This window comes from Ptychodera flava, chromosome 13 (assembly GCF_041260155.1).
Source record: "Ptychodera flava strain L36383 chromosome 13, AS_Pfla_20210202, whole genome shotgun sequence".
Classification (NCBI taxonomy): Eukaryota; Metazoa; Hemichordata; class Enteropneusta; family Ptychoderidae; genus Ptychodera; species Ptychodera flava.
This window is the reverse complement of record NC_091940.1, coordinates 41,343,585-41,370,140: the sequence shown is the minus strand read 5'-3', so window position 1 is coordinate 41,370,140 and position 26,556 is coordinate 41,343,585. Positions and strand designations below refer to the sequence as shown.

The 26,556-nt window shown below is 37.0% G+C and overlaps 1 protein-coding gene and 1 long non-coding RNA gene across 2 annotated transcripts; both read right to left on the bottom strand.

Moving 5' to 3' along the window:
* Positions 1–4,782: 4,782 nt before the first annotated feature.
* LOC139148789 (uncharacterized) lies at positions 4,783–9,335 on the bottom strand. The gene is made up of 4 exons (XR_011556018.1): positions 9,194–9,335; positions 8,342–8,550; positions 6,266–6,446; positions 4,783–4,915 (listed from the first exon to the last, which is right to left on the bottom strand). It is a non-coding gene; the product is annotated as an uncharacterized lncRNA (long non-coding RNA).
* Positions 9,336–9,733: 398 nt separating this feature from the next.
* LOC139148624 (uncharacterized) lies at positions 9,734–24,678 on the bottom strand. The gene is made up of 9 exons (XM_070720110.1): positions 24,611–24,678; positions 23,319–23,709; positions 22,882–23,023; positions 22,560–22,682; positions 22,005–22,127; positions 13,478–13,591; positions 12,828–12,956; positions 11,014–11,210; positions 9,734–9,940 (listed from the first exon to the last, which is right to left on the bottom strand). Exons 1-9 carry the CDS (start codon positions 24,676–24,678, stop codon positions 9,734–9,736), a joined length of 1,494 nt encoding a protein of 497 aa, XP_070576211.1.
* Positions 24,679–26,556: the final 1,878 nt, after the last annotated feature.

Genomic DNA, 26,556 nt, shown 5'->3' with positions numbered 1-26,556 from the left:
GGGATCACTGTGCAAAATTTGGCACCAGAGATACTTTGACTTCAAATTACCGATATTTCAAATCCAAATAGCCGCAAAACCTGTGTTGACTTCTCACTCAACAAATTAATTGCTATTTTAAAAAATATAGTCAATACATTCTTACCAAGTAAACTTTGGATGGCCATATCGACTGAGCTATTCTTAACTCATAATTGGTGTCCCTAAATCGAAAGAAAAATAATCGAGGCATCAACATACCCCGTCAAGCATTGTTTGGAATATTTTTCGAAGAGATGTGTGTCTATGTGACTGCATATGCATTCTTCTGCAGAACTATTGTGAAAACAATACGATAACTGATAAGCTTTAAAATGTGCAATTCGACATGTTCGACAAAACCTTACTTCGATACTTCCGACACTGAACTTACCCCTTTTTAAATCAAACTCCTGCGAAATGAGAGTGATTGCCAAATGTTCGATGTTGGAAAAAAGTTCAACAATTTGGGATGAAAACTGAATATTTCATACTCTGATTACATAACATCATTTATTGATATCGAAGCGTATAATAAGCATAAAGACGTCGTGTAAAGTTTACTTCGCCAGCAGCTATCAACAAATGATTCCTCCATGAAAAATTATATTCATAATAATAATTAATGATAATCGATTTGTCGTCAATTGTTCACATAGATGTGTGTAGGTAAAATAACACTACCCAATGCCATAACATAGAATAAACAAAATCATGACTACACTTACGTGCATGTCTTCTCACAACCACAAGAAACAACGCCTATGCGGTAGAAGTAACTCACCAGTTGTTGACATAGATCTATATTCAAAAATAAATGCTTGGTGTATTAAGTAAATCCCTTTGAAGTACTCTGTCAGATGAAGATGGCGGCCATTCACGTAAGCCTGATGAGGCTATAGGAAAATGTATTTGACAGTTTGACCCACCCTACTTTGATACTGCCGACACTGACCTTACTCCTTTTAAATCAAACTGCTGCGAAATGAGAGTGATTGCCCAATGTTTGCATATTTATGAAATCAATGCCGTCCAGAATATGGATAACATGATGTGCCCAGTCTGCTACAATATTGCCACAAATCATATTACAGGAAAACACTATATTTGTGTTTTATTTTACCTCTCTCTGACTTTATACCGTGTCACATTAAGGTAGTATGCGCCCCGGGGACAGATACATTGACTCTCAAACTTTTCACATTGTTTTCTCATCTACGAATTGTGGGAACTCATTTTAAAGCCCTTTGAATAAGGAAAATTTCATCGTGTTAGTTTTTTGAAATCGATTATTTTACTCCATGGAGTTATCACAGGGATGGCGGTCATTTTTCATTTAAAATATAGATAAATCATAGGTAATTTATTTCTCTAGAAACAAAATTTGTTCGGTGACCCCCAATTATTATTACTGGTTTTGAAAGTGAACGATTAAAATATTCGTTGAGGAAAATTTGAGCAAAAGTTAAAGTATTTCACTTTTGAGGCGCAAACTACCTTAAAGTCAGTTGATTGACTGCCTCGGAAATTAAATTTCGACTGGCGTAACAACAGTGAACAGATGTGCCGAGGATTTACACACACTCGTGCAGGCACTGATATAAATAGACAGGCAGATAAACACAAACAAACAAACTAACAATGTGACAACTTTCTTACTCAGAGGTTTGAGATTACCTTTGCCAGTATGAACATTCGTAGAGCCGGTCGGCAGGATGAGGGGAAACGCTAACTTTAAGTAATATTATGATGCCTTGCTCGTTTCCCTTATAAAACTCACAAAATGAATAATGCAGAGTTAATTGAGCAATACTGCCTACTTCAAAGAGTATTGGCAAGGAAATGCCATGTCTACCGTGACAGGCAGAAACCTCTAATCTACATCCAATATGCCGATTGAAAATCTGAATAATCAGTCCTCTTTACCTTGCGTCTTGTTGAGTATGGAGCAAGGTGGCGCACTTTTTATATTCATCGTTTGTGAACATCCACATTTGTTAACGATAGTCGAATGAAGACATAAATTCTTACATGACTGAAAATCAAATGCAGAAAATTATTTGTAAAATAATAATTTAAAAATAGCTTCGTAGATGACGTTGCATATTTTGTTACATGTTTGGAAATTTGAAACGAGAAGGAACACGTTTCAAAACACGTACACTTTGTGGAAATCATATAATGGATAGAATAATATATATATATATATATATATATATATATATATATATATATATATAATATATATATTAACAGAACAGCTTATTTGCTATACTTATTTGCTATACTTTAAACGTGCATCACATGACTTGATAACATATTGTTGGGTGTAGCGTACATTTCTTGATACGACGTATGCAACTAAGATTAATAACACAGTCAGCGTTTGTCTTTTAAGCATTCCCAAATGTGGGACTTGTTAATCGTAAGAGACAATCAGAAGACTGTACCAGCATACCTGCATATCATATCTGTAAAAACCACCATACAAAGAATTATATTTATCTTCAACCTTGTAGCAATCACCATAGAAACCACCAAGTCTTACTATTCTTCCCTGTAAGATGCGAAAGATTCACTTTAATTTCATCGCTAAGTTATTCGTCTAAACGCATAAACTGTCGTCATTATTAAACAAGATCTAATTTATCTGCTTGAGAAGCAGCGATCTCTGCATATTTGTCTGTTTGTCTGACTGTTTGTCGGGTTGGTTGGTACCATCTTGCGCAGTCTCAATACATTGTATCTGCCCGTCTCTATTCATCGACACTGCCATGACACGAATAATTTTGACGAAGCTAACCTCAGTGATTCCTATTGAAGTCCTTGTACCAGGCATGATTGTCAGCCCATCAGTTGACGGATGTGACGGGATGTCATAGGGTGTGATAGTGACACGTGCTCCTACATTTCGACCATAAAGACTTATGTATTCCGATTGTTCCATGAATAGTGTAAGACTCAAACCTTCATGAAAGAAACCATGTGTTAACACTAATGATAATATCCAATGAAATACTTTTCGTTACATACTGAGGACTTCTTAAAACTGCTCCATAGATGTACATTTTGACACATACAAAAGTGAATGTCGCACCTTGGCTGAGTTTTGCCGACAAAACAGAAACAGAAAGTGGCAATAAGAGATAAGCACTTGTATTTTAACGACACTGCTATTGAAACATGCTAGAAATGACAAAAACCAATTATTCATGTGAGCAAAACGAATTATCTTGGTCAAGAAAAGGAGTAAAGCTGAGCTGTCCACCTTACTTCTACTCACCTGAGCTGCAGCCGGTATTTGTTGCATTGACTAATTGCTGCCCATTTCTCCGATGGTTAAATTTAAAGCAATTTCCGAACACGTCATGTTGAAATGTGTAAAACTGCTCACTATAAATAATAAGAATACTAATAATAATAATGATAATAATAATAATAATACTGAGAAGAAGCAAAAGGAGATGATGATGATGATTATGATGATAATGATGATGATGAAAGAAGAAGATGGTGAAGAAAAAGAAGAAATATGTGTTTATTTGATTTTTCGAAGGAACGTTTAATACTAGTATGCCTCATACAGAGAAAAACACAGTGTTTAAAACCGACCATTATGAAGATCACTGATCAACTTAAATAACGACTGGATACTGAAAAACAACATCATCATCAACAACAACAACTACAACAACAACAACAACAACAACAACAACAACAACAAATAATTATGACATATATGGATTGCCGTATTGGTCGTGTTGACAACGAGTTCAGTTCTAACTTTTGAAAATTATGTAATGTAAGCCATTACGTTATATTACAGGGCTGCCCATTGAATGTGCACTGCAAAATGAAGTCTTCCAACTGGTGGCCATATCTTTTAATTTCTTCTCTATCCAACTTCAGCACATCTTCTAGGTCTTTGAAATCAGGACTTGACGAAAAGGTCATGAATCCCTGCCAGTCTGGGGGGTTTTCACTTTTCACTTTGTCGAAGTGGTTGTAGCGATATTGATTTTCCTGAAAATCTTTGAACAATGCGGGGTCTTGAGTGATATCCAGGAAACTGTGATTCCAACCGTCAGTGAAAACATCTTCTCTATTATACCCTATTGAGACAGAAAGTGAAATTGAATTTGGCAATTGACGTAAAGAGGCATAAGACATAGAAAACTTTCACAAAAACTAACAAGAAAATTAGGTTTTAGAGGTTTATTTCTGTAAATTTCAAATGTTTCATATCAGACATAAAGATCAATGAGGACTTGATTTATTCATTGATGTATAAATTTGAGAAGCAAAACCCTTACAAAATTAACAGGTAAAAGCCAAGATTTACAATTTAAATTTGCATAATAATCACATTCACGTTCGATATATACGCTTGTCCATGCTGTGTTTGCCACATATTGTCTTTAAACGAATCTTTCATTTGTCTTCAAAGGAACGACTGCAACTTTATCGGTGAAGCAGATAGCAGATATTGTCCTACTATCAGCTTCATGTTTGATACGGTTGATAACCTAATGTTGCGTCATAACATATTCGAATAATAAGATCCATGTTTGATACGGTTGATAACCTAATGTTACGTCATAACATATTCGAATAATAACAGCTCATACATTTTATATACATACATAAGAAAAACAGTTTTGATGTTGTTATTTTCAAGTTGCGATTATTTCTATTGTTGCAAAATAAAGCGTGCATATTACTGGGGGGACTCAGTGGAAAATACATCGGAAAATATCAGTCCTACCTTGTCTAGTACAGTTTATATTTTCATCTGACCCGTCAGGACAATCAATTACTGCATTACAAACTTTATACCATGCAATACAACTCTCATCACCGCACTGGAAATCGTCTTCACCACATTTTCTAACAAGTTCTGTTACATGAAGAGAATTTCACATGTTTTTAGTTGACTAATTGACCCATAGAGCAATTCATATGAAACTGGTAGAATATCTGTGAACATAAAAATTGCTATTTATAAATTATCGTTTTGATCGCATACCCTTCTCGTTCCTATATCAAATTTTCTTATATTGTTTTGTGAATACACAAATAAAGTTGACTTAATAGCAAAGATCATACGCTAGAAATCTGTCCCATCTCCATGAAGATGAATAATCATAAACATTAAAGTGTGACAACAAGAAGGGCAGTATCGTTGTCGATGAATCGTTGATAGAATTAATACGTTCTTCCCGCTGCTGGTATTTTGTATTTATCTGCCTCATAACTACAGATGTGTTCGATTACATTCAAACATGGCAAACATTGTTTGGGGTGCAGTCTTTAAGTGTTAAGGGCAAACAAGGCATGTACAGATACTCGATTGCTTCTTTTGTATTCAGTATACGGGAACATGTGTACGAGATGTATGAATTTGGCAGTAGTTGTAAATATGGAGAGAAAAAACCAAACTGCAATTTAGCTATTATGTATTGACCGCTATTATATCTGTACTCATCTTGCAAAAGGATTAAGCCATTTGGCAGAAGGATTACGCTTTGGCAGTCAGATGATAAAGCTTTGCTTTGAAATTATCGACTCTTAATTAGGCAATCTGCTCACAGAGATTGTAGGTCGGTGTGGATCATTCCAACCTAGTTCTGAGTAGTTGACCGAGCGCCCCCACAAATTTCTGCTGCACAAATCTCTGCATTTCACACCCACTGTTTGGGCGTTGCGCGTTTTGTCTAATATACATTTTCAGCCTTCCTATATTAAAATATTTCGAACAAAAATACGACAAATAAAAACACCAGTTTCAATATTGATCCTGGAATAACACTTGCAAAACGTAGACCAACTCCGGGTTACATAAATGTGGATCATCGATTCAAGATAGCTGCCACTAATTATCCACGCCAAGCTACAATTCCTGTGCTGAGATTGTAAACTAAATACATATCATGTATATCATACATCATACATAATGTATATCATTTATATGAACAGCAATCAGCGACATGAAATCATCAATGCACAAGTTTCATCATGGTTTGATTGATATATTTATATTACTACTTTTCCTAAATATTAAATGTCAAATTCGAACCTAAAGGCCATATATCGCAATTTTAATGTATTTCTCATCAGGCGATCAAATGAACATTTGAAATTGCGATTCAACTACACAACTTATCAATAAATATCCTTGTAACGGTTTGTATCATCTTATAATGCAAATGAATTTACTATAATCTTGGAATTCAATTTATTTTCTTACCGTGGTCCGGCCATTCAACTTTCTCGTATTTCAAACGAAACCCTTTTGCTGTAATGTTTGAATCAGTAACAAACGTCAGTTCAAGGCTAAGTACTTCAATAGTCAAGGATTTTGGCAGTGTTTTACCACAAAGGCGTGTTGACTGTCTAATGGGTTCTGGCGCATCATCATACACACGTAACTGAATGGAATTGAAAAGAGCACGTGTTTGTTTCCATATCTTACGATGAACAGTAAAACATCGATCACCCGATGAAGTTCACAGACAAAGTGACAGTGATTACAGGACAAAGATTTAATGTCAGTGTAGATAATTTCAAATCATGACTCCGCAGGTTTCCTAACAATTTCGATACATAATTTTGAATGTAGTACCACAGGCATACTTACTTAACGGAGCGAATTATCAAGTAGCAATTAGGATAGGGACAGGTAAATAATGTAAATAATGTAACACACCTCATAAACAGTCACGTTTGTGATTCTTCAATGCACGGTCATTTAATATGTGTCATTTTGGCGATGACACACGCAAACAGCCAGTTACAAATTAACAGTACTAGGAAAATATGAACTGCCAATTAAAAATCGGTCCGGGACTGTTGCTGCCAGCGCTGCACAAGTTGTAGATACCATCTACGCATGTGCGTATTCTGGAATACGCAAAAAGCTAGTCCTGTCATCTGCTACTGGGACGACTGATAGAAACAGATAGTTTTCCGTGAAAAATTTGGATTATAAAAGTTACTAAACATATATTGATGATCCATATTCGATGAACTATTTGTTTCCGTCGGTTCTGTGAATTGTAATCTGTTTCTCTCAGCTTATGGCCGATGACTCAGACTTTTGTGGCCAACACTCAGGCCCTCTGGGAAACAAGAGTATGTTGTTACTCTCATGGCCATTCAATATATGTATACACTGCTTTATATCTATGCATCTGATGCTAGAGATTTTCGTTGTTAAGCAGATACTATTTTCACAAATTATCTTGTACGACTTCGTCTACCTATTCTAACTGAGTATATTTGGCGTTTATATAGGAATATTACAAAAGATTCGACTTGCCTACCAGTACCAATGGATACGGGTTTGCTAGGAGATTTAGGAATTTACAAGGGAACTAGGTTGCTGTTAATGTTTGATCTCTGTAGTTTCCTGTTTATTCAAACACAATGCCTTACAGTGCGTGTCATTTCAATCCCGGACAACAAGAGTTACAACTTAAGCAAACATTATTTGAAAACGTTAAATATACAAACCACATTATTACAGACTTCATGCACTGTGACATAATGATGGCAAATACGTTCCCAACAGATTTTGATGCACGTAAATAACGCGTCAACACCCTATTTTGAAAAATACCGTCAAGGACCGTGTGCTCACATTCGGTTTGAATTGGTCCATTCAAGAAATATTTAAACCAGAAAAACAAGAATGACAAAAGCTATATAAGGTAATAAGGTCTGCAACTTATAATAGGTACTGGAGGTCATCTTTAGGAACATGCATATCAACTTCTATAGCAATGGGACAAGCAGATCCTACTACATAAGCAAATGTCAACAAAAAATCAGCCAGAGAAGGCTTGACAAAAAGAAAAGGTTGGAAGAGTGGGCAAAAAATAAAGAATGGGGAAAAATGTACAAGGGATCTGGTAAAAAGTAATGCTACCTCAACAATCTCCTAGACCCTACCCCTCCTGAATATCAAATGTTCACATTTTAAGCTCATTTGCATAATTTTGGCGATGCAAACTTCATTTGAACAAAATCCCATCTATAGTCTAGGATGCATCAAGCTGAAAAGTGCATCGGTTCGCGAGTTTTTGATGTTGACGGACATATATACAATACATACTTACCTACCTACCTACCTACCTACCTACCTACCTACCTACCTACCTACCTACCTACCTACCTACCTACATACATACATACATACATACATACATACATACATACATACATACATACATACATACATAGAGTCGTTGAAAATGAATCAAAGTTTAGGACTTGAACTTTATATTGTTAATAATTTTGATAACAAGATGTAAGTGTATCAAACCTGCAACCAATCATTTGTGCAATTTTCAGAGTATTCGATGTTAAAGTCTTCAAATGTGAACTTGACTCTGATTGTAGATTCTGTCCGTTCAGTTGGGAGCATCATGACAGAATACCGATGGAAGATATTGTTCGGATAGTTCATTGGGTAATCAGGAGATAACAGTACACCCATCCTCTCCGTCATGTACATGTATGTATACACAGGTGCTGTGATAAACAACACAGACCAGCTGTTAACAAGCTTTAACAAGCTTTAAGGTAAGAGAACGATTTGTCATGATTTTAACTACAATCGCGCTGTCAAATCAAGGCATGCTAGACCTCCCCTACCCTTTCTACTATTCATCTTCTACAAACTTCGTCCTCCAGACGTTATTCACTAAAACACTCATTTCGAACTATTTTGTCTCGTTAAACTTTTACTGACAGAATATGAAGGTGTTGGCGTTTGTTTAAAATCTCGTCAAAAATCAATAACCTCTACTAAGTCAAATCATTCAAGCTCTCTTTGCATGAACAAACACAGACAAAAACGTCTGAGCAAAAATGAAACGTAACGACAATAAAAAAGCCCAGGTTTAATAAAATTACATTCTTATATTCGGAAATCATCAAAAAGGCACCGATTGGCATATCGCACAACAAGTAAGAGCCATTGGGAGTTTTAAGATTTTCAAAGTGTTCGCTGACTGCTGTTGAAGCAACTGACATGGTTCCATGCTAAACAGTTGCTTGTAAAGCAAATGAAAGGAACATGAGAAAGCTACACACATCTACTGTTCGCGATAACGTTTGAATTCATCCCTCCTCAAAAGACGTGAACACAATTATACTTTCAGTAGTTACTCACCGACAGGGCAGTCCTTTTCATCTAAGTTATCCGCGCAATCTTGTTGCCCATCGCAACGCTTAGTAAAGGAAATACATTTCAGTCCATCATCGCATGAATATCCATAGCAAGCTACGATAAGTAAATAAATGAAGAAAAAATTCTCAACAACAACAACAACAACAACAACAACAACAACAACAACAACAACAACAACGACAGCAACAAAAGCAGCAACAGCAACAACAACAACAACAACAACAACAATAATAATAATAATAATAATAATAATAATAATAACAGTGTGACTGCGCAAGTTTAAATTTGATGTTAATTCTTGAAGAAGCGTGTGGGTTTGAATTTTCGCTGGAGAAGAAATTGAAAGTATTTGTAAATTGTAGTTTGTCTATAAGTTAAATGGTATTGGAAGTTGAAATATCATTATATACTGTAATTGTCGCCCATTTGAAGTGTAGAGACTATTGCTAATCAAATCTTCGGCATGACATTAACCGAAGAATATCTTCGCATACTGATGCGAAAGCTGTCAACAACTGTTTATTATTTGAATGTAAAAACTAGCAACTTACGCATCGTGGTATTGAGACTCGGTAGGGTTTCATAGGCAGCCAAGAATTTGACAAGTGCCTGACCTGAACTACCAGTATGTATGGAGACAGTGACGTTGCTGCTGTCGGAGATCCATTCAGTGATGTTTTCTGCATTGCATAATTTCGATGTCGTTCTTTGTGATATGTCATCTCTTATCTGAAAGGGAAAATCTAGGAATTGTAAACGAACTGTGGTATGGATGTGTCTTCATCTATATAATCATAGCAAGACAGGAGTACTGGTTAGCCTTTCCTGGGGCCGAATCATGGCAAAGTGATTCACAGATCAGTTTCTCGATTGTTTACAGCAAGGGTGAATTGGTCATTTAGATAAATGGTCGATATAATATTCGTTAAACGTAAAACCACTGATCAGCCACAGCCACATGTTTGACTTGTGAATGTTTAAAACCTAATAAGATACAGACTGCATCATCTATATGGTTAAAAGGTAAACTTCCTTGAGAGGTAATCCGGATAAATCGCGAAAAACGTTTTTATTTCAGATAATTTATGGTGGGATCCGATTTAAGCCATGGCCAGTAGTCAAATTGATTCATGGGAAGACCACAGAGGTAACTCGAGAGGTAGGCGTACCTGGAGAAGATGGGATCGTATGCAATAAATGAGAATGTCCTTGAAACAAAGTCAAATAATGGTGAAACATTTGCAGAATTCATTCATGGAGTGAGTTGTATGATTGGGAAGTTTCATGGCCATTTTGACGTACCTCCCCTGATACGGGAAGTTACAGAAAGCCAGTGTGGAAGAACAATTTGTTTATTTCAAGTTTAAAAATGATGCAATTATGTTCCAATTAAATTAGAGGTACGGTGACATGACATACATTGGTGATTGATGTGTCAGCTTGGTATGTACGTCTTTTCCAAAATTTGTTTTTAATTTTGTCTGACTGAGTAAGCTTTGTAACATTGGTAATGTCATCTGTGTATAAGGTCTGTATTATTACAATGTTTTGAGTGTATAGTAAAACACTATAGACATGCAGAAACACTCAAAATTGAATGCAGATTCTGTTTATCTAACCTTTGTCTGTCTCTATGTATGTATATCTTTGTCAGTCTGTGTTTCAGAGCTTCTGTCATTGTATCACTGCTCTGTCTACGTGTCCCCACTCTGTCTGTCTTCTGTCTGCCTGTCTGTCTCTTGTATTATGACATTATTTAAATCGCTCTCTTATATTATGATATTATTAAAATATATTAGAACCTGTATCCAATCTTGTGAACAGGAATTTGATGCATCTTCGGAACTTTCAAAAATCGAAAACGTCATGTTAATACGACCGTCATCTACAGATATTGTTATATTACAGTCTATATTCCTCTTGGGGTTTTCCGGATATCCTGGTGATGTAAAGTTCCCGGATGTGGAGGGAAACTCACAGCCACAACTGCTACATATTCCTGAAATTAATCACAAACGTTTACTCTTTAGAAGGATTCTTCAAACGTAAGGACTAATGTAAATTTACACTACATGACTTGAGTCATTCTGTTGAATCTATTAAGTTCTGTATGTTCCGCATCCACAGTTAACGGTTGCAAATTTACTTGTTCTCATAGAGACTTATCCGCTCTTTTCAAGGGAGCTTGTGCAGTCATTTTGTAAAGACATCTATTAAGACGTATAATGATTTCCTTTAATGGTTCATGTTTTGCACAGATTAGTATTGGAGACTTAAGTGATATGTTCTTCCGCATAAATGTCAGTCGATGTAATTCGAATGAAGTACCAAATTTTAGACTGAAAGGGAAGTATTGCAGATGGACAATTTAATTTTCTTTGGTCCACTTTCAATTGAGGTGGTGCGTGACTGAAAATTGAAAAACTCAAACTTTGCTAGAATCGGAATCAGTGGCCATCTTGCAAATTATTGAAATGGAGAAACAAATTTCCCAATGTTTACAATCACTTGAAATTCAAAATAACCGCTATCCCTGGTAGAGAAAAATCGAATTTTCAGGTTTAACGACAATAGACTGGTTGGAACTTTATTTACTTCCCAAGCTTCAAAATGATCAATTAAAAGTGGTAGACCAAAAAAACTTATGTGGAAGTTTTAGAGTCCGAATATCTGTCTCAAAATAAATTCTACCTTGAAAGTTTGAGAGTTCTGATATCTGTCCTCGAGGCAAATGCTACCTTGAATGTTCGAGAGTTCGATTATACAGACCCGCCAGAAAGTGTTTACGCACCTCAAAAATAAACATTTATCATAAAATATAACTAAAAAAATCGCACCAATGTGACTTATTTCCAAAAATAATTGACCTACGGGAGGTTCAACCTATTTTAATCAATACAGACCTGTTGTCGAATATGCAACCGATGATATGGTTCCATTAATCTGACTGACAGATTTGTTGCAATCGACTGCAAGATTATATGCAAAAATACAATTATCAATCCAAATCTGTAAGAGATTGTGGGCCAGACAGGGCGACAGGCAGGAGACAAAAGGATTCATAGATTGGTTAACTCAGATATGTTGGTCACATAATGAGCTAGATGTGTCTGGCCCGCCATTTGGTTTAGAATGAACATACCTAAAACTTTTGGCGATCCACAAATACTGAAATCTTCATCAGAGCCGTCCGCACAATCAGTAACGCCATCACATTTCCAGTATTGCGGTATACAGTACCCATTTACACACCTAAACGTATCACTGTTACATGACCCTGGTCGGTTGTATCATATAAAACACAGGCAAATATTCTGAACAGTTTGTGCGTATAGTTTGGGGAACTCGTTTGCTGTATAGTTGTCAGTTTGATTAAACTGTGCAGCACGTCGGCCAACTTGCAGCCCGTCAATTCTCAGAGAATGACTTGCAACATGCAGTTTATCATGGAACTATTTCAGATAAAGAACGAATTACTTGCAAAACAATATTGCGTTCAGTGTGGCAATATATTATTGACCCTTTACTTTATGAAAGAGAAGACGACGTCATAAAAGGATTGTCATTATCACCAAAATCTAAAGATGCCAAATGAAAGGAAATACCAACTCCTTACTTGGAATTTCAGCTGTACAGTTTCTTTCATCCAGACCATCTGAACAGTCCTTGTAGCCATCACAGATAAACTCATTTAGTATACAATAATCATCAGCTGCACACCACAAGGCATCTCCGCAATCTTTTGCTGCATTTTGAAAGGTAATCAGTAATTACATTATGTACGGTTTTAATAGAACATTGAAATTAACTTAAGTATAATTCAAAAACACAGAGGAACCACAGAGAGAGAGAGAGAGAGAGAGAGAGAGAGAGAGAGAGAGAGAGAGAGAGAGAGAGAGAGAGAGAGAGAGAGAGAGAATATACTTCCATTTGCCTGCCAATTTTCATGTTTTTAAAGTAAAGTATTTGCAAAAGCGATTTTCTTTCTGTGTTAAGCATTGTAAAGAAATCCTTCCCACTCAGGGATAATACTTTACTCAGAGCTGGGGACATTTGATTCTTTGAGCACAGACCAAGTACATAAGCAATTACGTATAATGTTTGAAGTTTATCCCTACGGAAAGTGTTGCAATACATCGTCAATGGTCATCATTTTCGATAACAGTATGGCATGTAAGAAAAACCTGCTTAAATATCAATTATGACTGAAGATTGTTGGAGTATCACCACTATTTTATTTGGATTTCATCTAATTAAAAAACTTACCGGGACAGTCTTTTTCATCTGATTTGTCGTCGCAGTCAAAGTGGACGTTACAACGCTGTTTCTTTGCGATACATCCTCGTTTGTCTTGACATTGAAATTCATCTCGTTTGCATTCTAATGGCAGAAACGTAAGAGTAAAATGCACGGATTACAGCTACTCATATATACATTCGCCAACGTATAGCCTAAAAGATGAAAAAGTCACCAGCAAATGTTTGCATCGCCGAGATAAAACAACATCTTCACTGAACGATGATCGTTACAAAGCAGCGAACACATCATATTCTGGTAGAACTGACGGATATTCTAGCCAGTAATCCACGTACAGAACTGACCGATAATCTAGCCAGTAATCCACGTACAGAACTGACCGATAATCTAGCCAGTAATCCACGTACAGAACTGACCGATAATCTAGCTTGCAATCCACGTACAGAACTGACCGATAATCTAGCCAGTAATCCACGTACAGAACTGACCGATAATCTAGCCAGTAATCCACGTACAGAACTGACCGATAATCTAGCCATCTACGTATAGAACTGACCGATAATCTAGCCAGTAATCCACGTACAGAACTGACCGATAATCTAGCCAGTAATCCGCGTACAGAACTGACCGATAATCTAGCCAGTAATCCGCGTACAGAACTGACCGATAATCTAGCCAGTAATCCACGTACAGAACTGACCGATAATCTAGCCAGTAATCCGCGTACAGAACTGACCGATAATCTAGCCATCTACGTATAGAACTGACCGATAATCTAGCCAGTAATCCACGTACAGAACTGACCGATAATCTAGCCAGTAATTCGCGTACAGAACTGACCGATAATCTAGCCATCTACGTATAGAACTGACCGATAATCTAGCCAGTAATCCACGTACAGAACTGACCGATAATCTAGCCAGTAATCCACGTACAGAACTGACCGATAATCTAGCCAGTAATCCACGTACAGAACTGACCGATAATCTAGCCAGTAATCCACGTACAGAACTGACCGATAATCTAGCCAGTAATCCGCGTACAGAACTGACTGATAATCTAGCCAGTAATCCACGTACAGAACTGACTGATAATCTAGCCAGTAATCCACGTACAGAGAAGTAATCGTTTATATGGTGGTGTTGATACTATAAGCGATTTTTTAAAATAAGGTATGTTCGATATGTAAAATGATATTACAATGAAAAGAACACCATTAAAAGACATAATGCTTGGTAGCTTTAGATAAATTGTCATCATAAGTTGAAGAGGTGGGGAACGTGTCAAATCAACACACTGTTCGTATAATAGGACTGACTGCGCACTCAGTGTGGTAAGGTTTACTTATTAATTTCAATGGCGCGACAGCAGCAACCAATCAAAGCTATGTTATGATTTTTTTATTCAAGGCTAAGTTATCTTTCTTTGCAACTCATGTCCGTTCAATTCAATAATCCTTTCTATCGCATTCGAAATCGCAACTCACGGTACCTACTCGCTAAGCGAAAAACCAGTAATAAAAACTACTCGGCTTGGTCCCTCTGGAAAGTGGTTCAATGTCCCAATGTTATATTTTAATGTCGACCGCGACTACTCCACATCACAGGAGTTCAATGTAACTAGATAATTTGTAGTAATGTTTGTTTAATCTACAAATGTTACCTCGTCTGCTTTTTCTTTTTGCAATACACTTGTTTTTAAGAGTAATTTGTAATATTTCAATTTTCAGCTATAGGACAGCTAACACTTTTGATAAATTTAATAATTAAAAGCTCTAATTCTCTCAAATTAGTTCCAACCATGTAACAAAATATACACGAGAACATAAAACACGTTTAAAGCGGAGATCAGAGAGCATCGTGAACAGTGCTGTCCGCCAGCAAAAGTAAACATTGTTACGTGCAGAGAAAACGAACAAAAGGGTGAACTCAGCAGTTAACGTTTAAACAAAATTTATTACGAAAATAAAACTATTGCTAAGTCAGGGATAGAGTACAAGCTTTAAAAGTGTACAGACTACTTATCTCAGCTGGGACGGCAAAGCTCCAGTCTCAGAGTTGTAACAGTCAGTTGGATGAATGAACAGTCCTTGCAGGCTTGAAGCTGCACAAAGTCCACAGTATAAATCCAGCGTTGGCAGTGAAGGTCTTGAAAAGTCTTGAGAATGACTACTGCTGGAGTTTAGTAACACACAAGAGACACGATCCCAAAAGTCTGACTGGAAGCTGTGCACGTCCCTTTTATAAAGGCATGTAAGAACAATCTAGAACTTTTATTGACATGCTAATTACTGTTCTAAAATTATCTCTCTTACACAGCTAATCAACTTTCCAGAACATTCCAAACATGACTAATTGAATTCAAGGTTGTGAGGTCATCAAGGGCAGTGACCTTGAGAATGTTCTAGACTAATTGAACTCAGGTCATGATGAGTGTGGGGGAAATGACCTACATAACACACCCCCTCTTCAAAAAAAAGAAAATTTTCAAAGAAAAATCTTTCTTTTGCAAATGTAATCTTGAAAAAGATTTAAGTACTCAATTTTTTTTTTTTTTTTTACTCTAAAGTAAAACTTCTTGAAAGTGAACAACAATAAACTCTAAATACGAGAGAGACAGTCTGCAATTAAATTGTCTCTGCCTTTGATATGTCTAATATCAAGATTAAACTCCTGTAACATTAAACTCCATCTTAGCAATCTCTGATTTTTGCCTTTGAATTTCTGCAGAAAAACAAGAGGGTTGTGATCAATATAAACCACTATTGGCTGATTTGAAGAAGTAACATAAACTTCAAAATGCTGTAAAGCTAATATCAAAGATAAACACTCTTTTTCAATTGTAGAGTAGTTTCTCTGGGATTTGTTAAATTTGCGTGAAAAATAGCAAACAGGATGATCTATACCATGACTATCCTCTTGCAATAAAACAGCACCAGCAGCCGTATCACTAGCATCTACAGCTAATTTGAATGGCAAAGTGAAATCTGGTGCAGACAACACTGGGGCACTTTGCAGTATGGCTTTAAGTGTATCAAATGCCTGTTGGCATTGCTCTGACCAAACAAACTTTACTTTCTTTTTAAGTAAGTTAGTCAAAGGCTCAGTAATTGTGGAGAAATTTGGACAGAATTTTCTGTAGTAACCAGCCATACCGAGAAAGCGCATCAGTTGTCGTTTGCAGTTTGGTATGGGAAAACTTGAAATGGCACTGATTTTGGCATCAACAGGTTTTACCTCACCCTGTCCTACAGTATGTCCGAGGTAAGTTACCCTTGCCCAACCAAACTCAGATTTGGCAAGGTTGACAGTCAACATTGCTTTGCTCAGTCTCTCAAAGAACTTCCGCATGAGCTTGATGTGTTCCTCCCAGGTGTCACTATACAGGACGACGTCGTCAACGTAGGCTGCACACCCGTCTAGCCCGGATATGACGTCGTTGATCATCCGTTGGAACGTTGCCGGAGAGTTCTTCATTCCGAATGGCATCACCTTGTACTGGAACAATCCGTCTGGTGTAACAAAGGCGGATATTTCACGAGCACGATCCGTCAGAGGGACTTGCCAAAATCCCTTCAGTAGGTCAAATTTTGTCACATACTTGGCTTTTCCCACTCGGTCGATGCAGTCATCAATCCTCGGGATTGGGAAAGTGTCTGTCTTTGTTAAAGTGTTGACCTTCCTAAAGTCCGTGCACATACGATAACTGTGGTCTGATTTGGGAACAAGTATGCACGGCGAACTCCAGTTACTTTACTGGGTTCAATAAAGTCATTGTCCAGCAGGTATTTGACTTCTTCCTGGAGATATTTCGCTTTTGTTGGATTCAGTCTGTATGGATGTTGTTTTACAGGCTTACTGTCCCCAACATCAACGTCGTGATAGATGACGTTTGTCCTCGTTGGAACATCTTGAAACAGGTGTTATATTCGTGGAGCAGTTCTTTCACCTGTTGTTGTTGTTCTGGCTGGAGGTGTGCCAACTTTGTAGACTCCAGCTTCTCCAGGATTTCTGAGTTCTGAAGCTTGACCGAGCCCAGCTTTGAGTGTAGAGTATTTTCACTCAAGTCAGTTTCAGTATCACTATCTTCATAATGGCCAGAACTGACTGTACTGACAGGCTGAGTTATAGTAGGATTATCCCTATCCAAATATGGCTTAAGCATATTTATGTGACATAGCTGTTTTTGTTTTCGCCTGTCAGGTGTTATTATGATGTAATTTAAATCACTCAATTTCTTATCAATTAGGTATGGCCCAAAGTAACGAGCATGGAGTGGTTTGCCAGGAATTGGAAGTAGAACAAGAACCTTTTGACCTGGTTCAAACTTCCGTTTGAAGTGCTTTTATCATATTTGGTTTTCATTGACTGCTGAGATGACTCAAGATTTTCTCTGGCTAATTCACATGCTTTAGAGAGTTTCGTACGAAAATCTGACACATATTGCAAAATATTCAGACAATCATCATCGTCTGATAGGAATTTCTCTTTAACGAGCTTAAGTGGGCCACGGACTGTATGTCCAAATACAAGCTCAAATGGGCTAAAACCAAGAGACTCTTGAATTGACTCTCTAACAGCAAAGAGCAGAAAATGAATTCCTTCATCCCACTGCTTCTCTGTGTCAAAACAGTAGGTCCTAATCATGTTTTTCAAAGTTTGATGAAATCGCTCAAGAGCACCCTGACTTTCTGGATGATAGGCGGATGACCTATACTGTTTAATGCCTAGCTGATCCATTACTTGTTGAAAATACCAGACATAAAGTTGGAGCCTTGATCGGACTGGACACATTTAGGGAGGCCAAATAAAGTGAAAAATTTGACTAAAGCTCTCACTATAGTCTTTGTCTTTATGTTTCTCAGTGGTATGGCTTCTGGGAACCGGGTTGATGTACACATAATTGTCAGCATGTACTCATTTCCTGATCTTGTTTTTGGTAGGGGCCCAACACAGTCTATTAGAATCCTACTAAATGGTTCTTGAAATGCAGGAATTGGCTGTAAAGGGGCCTTTGGAATGGTCTGATTTGGCTTTCCTACCATTTGACATGTGTGACAAGTTTTACAGAAATGTGCTACATCCTGCCTGAGATTAGGCCAATAAAAGTGACTGAGAATTTTGTGATAAGTTTTCCTTACTCCCAAATGACCAGCCCAGGGCGTTTCATGGGCCAGGCGCAATATTTCAGCACGATAGGGCTTTGGAACCACAATTTGATGTTTTATAGCCCAGTCGTCATCAACCAAAACATCTGGAGGTCTCCATTTACGCATGAGAATACCAGATTTTGTATAATAGGAAACAGAGCTATCTGAAGTTTTATCTTCATCATCTACCCTGTCAAACAAACACAAAATATCTGGGTCTTTGTGTTGTTCTGCAATGAGATTTGATCTAGAAAATGTCTGACTTTGGTCAGCAGAAGTTTTACTGGAAGTTTCAAATCCACGAGGGATAACGGAATGCTCCGTGTCAAACACCTGACTGAGAAAGGTGTCATTTAAGTCAACATCTGTGACATTATTTTTGAGAGTATTTTGATTCTCAGAAGTTTTCTTTGACATGGCTCGAGTAATAGCACATGAAGGAAAAATGCCGGGAATTTCTTCCTCTATTGGCTCTGGATTCTGATCTAAACTAGGATTATCAGTCACAAGTGGATTAGTAATGACCTTGTCCCCAGCAAGGTCGTTTCCAAGAAGAAGGTGAATCCCTTCAAAAGGCAAAAAAGGCTAATACCTAAAGTCACAGGTCCAGAAACAAAGTCCGAAGACAAATAGACATTATGGAGAGGAACAGGAATGTAGTCATTACAATCTACCCCCTTAATAAGAACTTTAGAACCTGAAAATGACTTTTCAGAAAACGGCAGGGTATCTGCCAACAAAAGAGACTGGGAAGCCCCGGTATCTCTTAAAATTTTGACAGGGGTAGCGGAAGAGAAATCACTAGAAAGTGATATAAAACCATCATGAATAAATGGTTCGAAAATAGCCATAATGCTATCTTGAGAAGAATTGACCTTGACCTCATTAATTGGGGATAAGAGGGATTTAACCTCAGAAAATGTGTTGCACACATTATTAGACTCTAATCGAGTTGATGAAGAAATAAAGCCGGTGGGCTTAGATCCACTTTGACCACTTTGACCTTCACGTTTTCTTTTCAATTTGAAACACTCTGACATTAAATGGCCGTCTTTCTTACAATAATTACAAGAAAGTGTACCAAACTGTTTGTCAGGAGGAGATTGAGACTTGGGATCTGATGATGTGGGAGTGTTACTTGAACTCTGTGAACTGTTGTCATTTGATTTTCTACTCTCCTTTGAAAAATTCTTGGATGAAAAGGAGGAGTTAAATTTACCTGCATTGTTTCTGTAGGAAAAGGACTGGGATGGTTTGCTGAGAAATGAAGATTTGTGGGTCAATGAATAATCATCGGCCAAACGTGCAGCAACCTCTAATGTATCTGCCTTTTGTTCATTGATAAACGTCTTGATGTCACTCCGGATGCACCTTTTAAATTCCTCAATCAAAACAAGCTGTCGTAATTTGTCATAATTCTGACTGACCTTTTCCGAAGAACACCAACGATCAAACAGTTGTTCTTTTGTTCGAGCAAATTCAACATAAGTTTGATCTTTCACCTTCTCACAATCCCTAAATTTCTGACGGTAAGCTTCAGGCACCAACTCATAACCCTTGAGAATTAATTCCTTCACAGAATCATAATCTGAAGCCTGCTCTACTGACAACTGAATGTAAATTTCTCTGGCTTTACCCACCAAAGCACTCTGCAAAAGCATAGACCAGGACTCCTTAGGCCAATTCAGACTCTGAGCAATTTTCTCAAAATGGAGAAAATATTTATCAACATCCTTTTCTTGGAAAGGGGGAACTAACCTGAAATGCTTAGTGATGTCAAAATTGTCTGAAGGGAAGAATTTTCCTGACTTTCCAAGCTCTAAACGTCTCATTTCTAACTGCAGTCGGTGTTCTGCTAATTCTCTTTCCTTTTCTTTTTCCTCTCTTTCTTTCTCCCTTTGTCTTTCTTCCATTTGCAATTCTTTTTCTTTCATTTCCAATTCCCTCTCTTTCTGTCTTTCTTCCATTTCTAATCTTTCCTGCCTTTCTTTTTCTTTCTGTCTTTCTTCCATTTGCAATTCTTTTTCTTTCATTTGTAATTGCATTTGTATTTTTTTTTTTCTAATGCCAATTTTTTAAGCTCCAAATCTGCCTGAATTTCTAATTCTAATTTTTTGAGTTCGAAGGAAGACTCAGGCTCATAATCTTTTAAGGCAGACTCTTCAAAATGGCCAGAATTAACTAAATGTTTTACAATCTTGAATTGAATTTCTCGCTTGCGCATAGATCTTTTGACATCTACTTTAAGGAAATTTGCCAGTGCTATGAGGTTGTCTTTTCTGAGGGAATTAAATGTGTCCTGATCAAGGTCATCCATAAATTCGTCTGGCTTAAATTCCGCCATGATTAAATTTCGCTGAGTTCACAGTATATAGTAGTTTTGAAAAGGCTGTCAAAATGTTGTCAAACGGCTCAAAATATTCGTCTCCCGGACGAGCCCCCAATTTTGTTACGTGCAGAGAAAACGAACAAAAGGGTGAACTCAGCAGTTAACGTTTAAACAAAATTTATTACGAAAATAAAACTAATTGCTAAGTCAGGGATAGAGTACAAGCTTTAAAAGTGTACAGACTACTTATCTCAGCTGGGACGGCAAAGCTCCAGTCTCAGAGTTGTAACAGTCAGTTGGATGAATGAACAGTCCTTGCAGGCTTGAAGCTGCACAAAGTCCACAGTATAAATCCAGCGTTGGCAGTGAAGGTCTTGAAAAGTCTTGAGAATGACTACTGCTGGAGTTTAGTAACACACAAGAGACACGATCCCAAAAGTCTGACTGGAAGCTGTGCACGTCCCTTTTATAAAGGCATGTAAGAACAATCTAGAACTTTTATTGACATGCTAATTACTGTTCTAAAATTATCTCTCTTACACAGCTAATCAACTTTCCAGAACATTCCAAACATGACTAATTGAATTCAAGGTTGTGAGGTCATCAAGGGCAGTGACCTTGAGAATGTTCTAGACTAATTGAACTCAGGTCATGATGAGTGTGGGGGAAATGACCTACATAACAACATCCAGGGCAGGAACTTCAATAAGTTTTCGATCGGATATGAACTCGCACTGAGGAGCAGCAACTTATAAAATTGGTTTCAATACAATGAGAGAAATCTTCGAGCCTGATGGTGCATCGACTTTTTCCAAACAGTTCTACATGTAATTGTAAAGCAAGCTACGTTTATTATACAGTGAGCTTATTGGCTCAGTGCTCTGTTCAAGGTATACCAACTTCTTTTGGCCCCTAGGACTTGTCAACTATTTCATGGAATCTGTTTGTGGAATGCTTAAATAAAGATACCGTGCAAAATCCACGTCCCGTGCGATCTTAACAGAAAGATAAATATGTTATTTTTTGTGAATTGTGATCCAAAGGAACGTTCTACTAACCACAACCAACTTCGTCTTCTCCATCATAGCAATCTTTCTTCTTGTCACAATAGAGACGTTTTTCGATGCAAAATCCATACTGACTTCCATTGGCACATCGGAAATGATTATCACCACATGTTCCTATAGAAAAAACCCACATGGAACGGTCTGCAGACGTCATTTTAGTACTATCCCACGTTTTAACAAAACTTTCCAAACATCCCCTCTTGTCAAGAAATCAAACCTCATGTATAATACAATGCATGTACATATAATAAACACACTACTTTTTGTTTCGCTCTCCTGTATTCTGATTTCAATTCACAATCGCAATTTCATTGTCTCTGCTTTGCAAAAACGTTTTGAGTCACCACTGAGTCATATTTCATCAATCATTAATTGCTGTGTCATTTTTACCGACATTCAAATGAAAAAGACACAAACTTAATCTCAGTGTGGTGAACTCTCTCTTTCTCATATATGATATTTCACACATAATACAATTACGACATGAAAACATATTTCATGTCGGTTAGGGCCATGTAAGTAGTTAAGCTTGACCTTGAGCCTTACCATATTCACATCCAAGTTCATCACTGCCGTCCCAAATGCAGTTACGTACTCCATCACACTTTAAGAATGGTTTGATACAAAGTAATCCATCGTCACACATGAAGTCTCCCTCCATGCATGGACCTAGGTTGGCAAAATTTTAGTGTTAATTACTGTCACAAGGACAGAGTAGTTGAGGTGATATCTCAGTACGTTTGATGTCAGAAAAGTACATAAATAAGTTTTAATCAGTGATTGATTACAAATACATATGTATACGTCAAGTAAACAAGCTTGCTGTGCGGGAACTACAAAGTCGTCTGGTTACCATTCACTTACTTACCGTAGTACGGCAGTGTAATGGCATCATCAATGACAAGCACGTCCCTGTGTGGAGAGTCAGCGATGGCAGAACGCCTGACTTTGTTGGTGTTGCATATTGTAACTGTAGGAAACGTCATTGAAGTCTTCGTTACTATGGTTATCTGCAAAAGAAATTAAAGTACCTGAGATTTGCATAAATCGTCGATGAATTTCTTATATAATATGCTTAAGTTTATGACGCACCTTCACCTCATACATTATTATAGGGGCCTTTCATGAAACGGTCATAGTGTACACAAGTTGTAGAAATAAAAATGAAGTTTAAACAACTATGCGAGTCTGTGTGCGTTTTCCCCATAAGCTATACTAAACAAATTCGAGTTGTCACAAACATTTGTTTGCATCAAGTAGTATTAATGATCGCCCCTTTATTCTAACAAGTCTCAATTGACTGACCTTGTTTGTTACACGGTACTTCAAAAAGGTATCGACGAGGAAACAAGTTTGCACTATGAACGCTGTCATTGAGCCGCAGATGATGATGAACCAAAGGAGACGTTTGTGAAAATTGTTTGAGGCTGCTAATCGGGGTACTCCATGAGCTGTTGTGTTTAACAGGAAGTTTTTCCCAACTGCGTAGATGGATGCTTTGTTAGCGTCAGGAAATATCATCCCAGGTTTGGCAGCTGTTGATCGTCCTGTGATGTGGTCTTTTGAAATTATGACAGCCGTTGCTTTCCCGGATCCTAATTCTCTGTCCTTTAAGATTTCATGGTCAGCATTTGTTAAGACATTCCCAATTGGATTTTGAAACTGTAAAATGTTATCTGATGGTACGCCTTCTTCACTGAAAGTTTAAATAGAAAAACCTTATAAATATCCCCAAAATAAAGACTATTAAGCACCAAACGTAAATTACAGTGTTCGAAAAACTGAGTTTTAAAAGGCAATGGACTTAGTGTGACAAAACTCACATAGAAATCAACACTATCTTATGAGAATACACGATATCGCTGAACAATCGTAACTAATGAATATAAAGGTCGTATACATTTCCTGTTTTTTAACTGTATTAGTTGATTGCCTAAAACCATGGCCGTTGCCTTGAGCTTATCACCTATTGAATGTTGGGTCTGCAATGTATTATCATTGATTTGAACGTTTGGAGACAAACGTGTATTCTGCGTAACGATGCTAGTACCGTATATCGTGACTTTTTATGTTAGATTTACATCCATGTCAACAAGTAAAATAATGATTCATTAAAACTCAAGCCCTTCCGTGTAATGCAACTCTCTGGCGTGCTTTGCATTACTTTGTTTACGCAACAGCTGTGACTAGAGTAAGGTTCAGCAATGCGGCAGTGTAGACGACCAAATACACTCTTTTGCAGTATGTTACTGATCCCGTTTGCTAGAGGACCATCATATTTTATACTTAGTTATATTGATACCAGGAACTATTTTGTGTTGATTACTATTTTAATAATTAAACTTTTCATTATTGGTAAATCCTCAGCTTCAATGATAAGGGCCCCTTCATTGAAAAGTTCCCCTTTGTTCCTTTTTGTTGTTTAAGCTATGTGATAAGGGGTTAGACCTCAAGAAATAAAATCCTAGCAAGCTAAGAATAATTTTTGAGGTTTGTGTCCCAAAGAAATATCTGTCTATCATTCATAGAAGTTGTACGGCAAAACAGATACTGCTCGTAATGATATAATTTTTCCCTTCATCTGTAAATAAGCTTACCGTTCAGGCTCCAAACCCTTTCTCACGTCTCCTACATTACCTAATCTGTCATCAGTTTTGTTGATCATTTATCCTTGGTCTACACACATTGACTATTAGAGCTTCTCCTGACGGGATGTGGGATAGTTCACACACCTAGAGTGGATAGAATTTCTATCCTCGAGAAATAAACCAATCAAAATGTCACCTAACTTTTCAGTCCAGCTTTCCTTCGCGGTTTGTCCATACAGGACTATGTGTACACTTATGTGTATTCATACGTATCCTCTGATTTGTTCAGTCATAAAGTTCAAAACGTTGAATCTAAATCTAATGAGAGTCTTACATTTTGGTCGATGGTGACCTGATGTTTCCGTTTAATGTACATATTTCCTGAACAAAGGTTTTGCGTGTAGCCAGTGTTTACTATGGTTTCATGGAGAGTCACAAACATACTTGTTTCAATAAAGACGTGTTTATACAAGTTGTTCTGGAGCCGAAACAATATATGAGGTAAGCTCACAGATTTGTTGCAGAAGGAGCAATATAACCAACGAACAGTAAAACTGGAACTCATTTTTAGTTTTGATAAATAAGATAAATACTGTACATTCTGATTCTACTCTAGAGAGCACGTCGAGCAACGCAACCATAATTTTATTCTAGATATAAAAACGACTCTACATCACAGTACTGAAAATTTATACTTTGGCCTAAACTCTTTCATTGGCCAAAGTACTGTACAGTTGGCTTATTTGACACATGTCATGCATCTGGTCTCTACAGCTTGAAACTAACGAGGGTGAACATATGGCGAAATACTTCGTACCAGTTAAGTGCATTCTAGTTATTTTATATGCACGGGTACGAATATTTTACAATATCAGGACATCTTCATAACCATTAATTATAACAATTATGGCGCATTTGCCAACGAAATGAAAATATGTATTTTCCGCACTATATTAGACATCATTTCAGCCCTACCCCGATCCTCGTTAGAAGCGTGCTAACACTGAACGCATATTTCAGCAAGTTTTCAATTAATTTGTCAATTTACATGTTTGAAAGCGTTTAATTTTTTCAGAATAAAAGTTTAATTTACAATTCATAAGTGATAATCAACATCATTTCAATTCAGCATCCTCAGAAACACGTTCTTGTTTCGTAATCAAAATATCCTGGTACGCTATAAGGATACATCGCAGGGATTTCCCCATGTGCAATTTTAGATCCGGCCAGTTAAAAAAACCTAATTATCCGATAAGGCATATACCGATAATGCATAACCAGATATGAACTGAAAATGCTCACATGTTTCGTTATATATTGCAGTTGTGTGTAAATTTAAACTTTTACCACATGTTTGCAACTTCATTTAAAGTGTTATGATCAACATAATGAACAATATTCACCACAGAATAATTCTAAAGGCCATTAAGTATACAAATATGTAGTTAGCTGAAATAAAATGCTGTAAATTTCTTTGGCTGCTGTCATTTATTACCACTTAATATAGCAAGTGTAATTGTCTTTGGTCAAGTCCTTTAAGCTATATATGCCAAACTGTGAAAGCACATTAGATATGCAAATTAGAAATTGGCTTAAGTTAAAATGCTTTATTACTTTCAAGAATCTCGTATCATAGTATCTTCAATATACATACCAAGTTTCGTCAATTTTGATGAAGTCAATTAAGATGTATATCCCTAATTAGGGAAGTTCATTAAATATGGAATTTGGGAATTGGCAGAGGTGAAAATGCTTAATGACTTTCAACAATGTTATATCATAGTATCTTTAACGTACATAGCAAGTTTCATCAACTTTGGTCACGTCAATTCAGATATATCCCTTATTAGGTTCATTAAAGGGGAAGTTCACCAAGGATGATTTTTACATATGTGCTAGCTTTGTGGTCACTTACACAGAAAAGCTATTTTCGCCATTTATAACTTGCACGATTT

Bases quoted from the DNA above. Each gene is read 5' to 3' on its own strand.
- LOC139148624 (XM_070720110.1), bottom strand. From the start codon at position 24,678: ATGATCAACAAAACTGATGACAGATTAGGTAATGTAGGAGACGTGAGA. The intron at 22,128-22,559 runs GTAAGGCTCAAG...TTTTTTCTATAG, and splicing joins TGAACTTGGATGTGAATATG to GAACATGTGGTGATAATCAT. The intron at 11,211-12,827 runs GTAAGGAGTTGG...GATTAATTTCAG, and splicing joins CTGTACAGCTGAAATTCCAA to GAATATGTAGCAGTTGTGGC.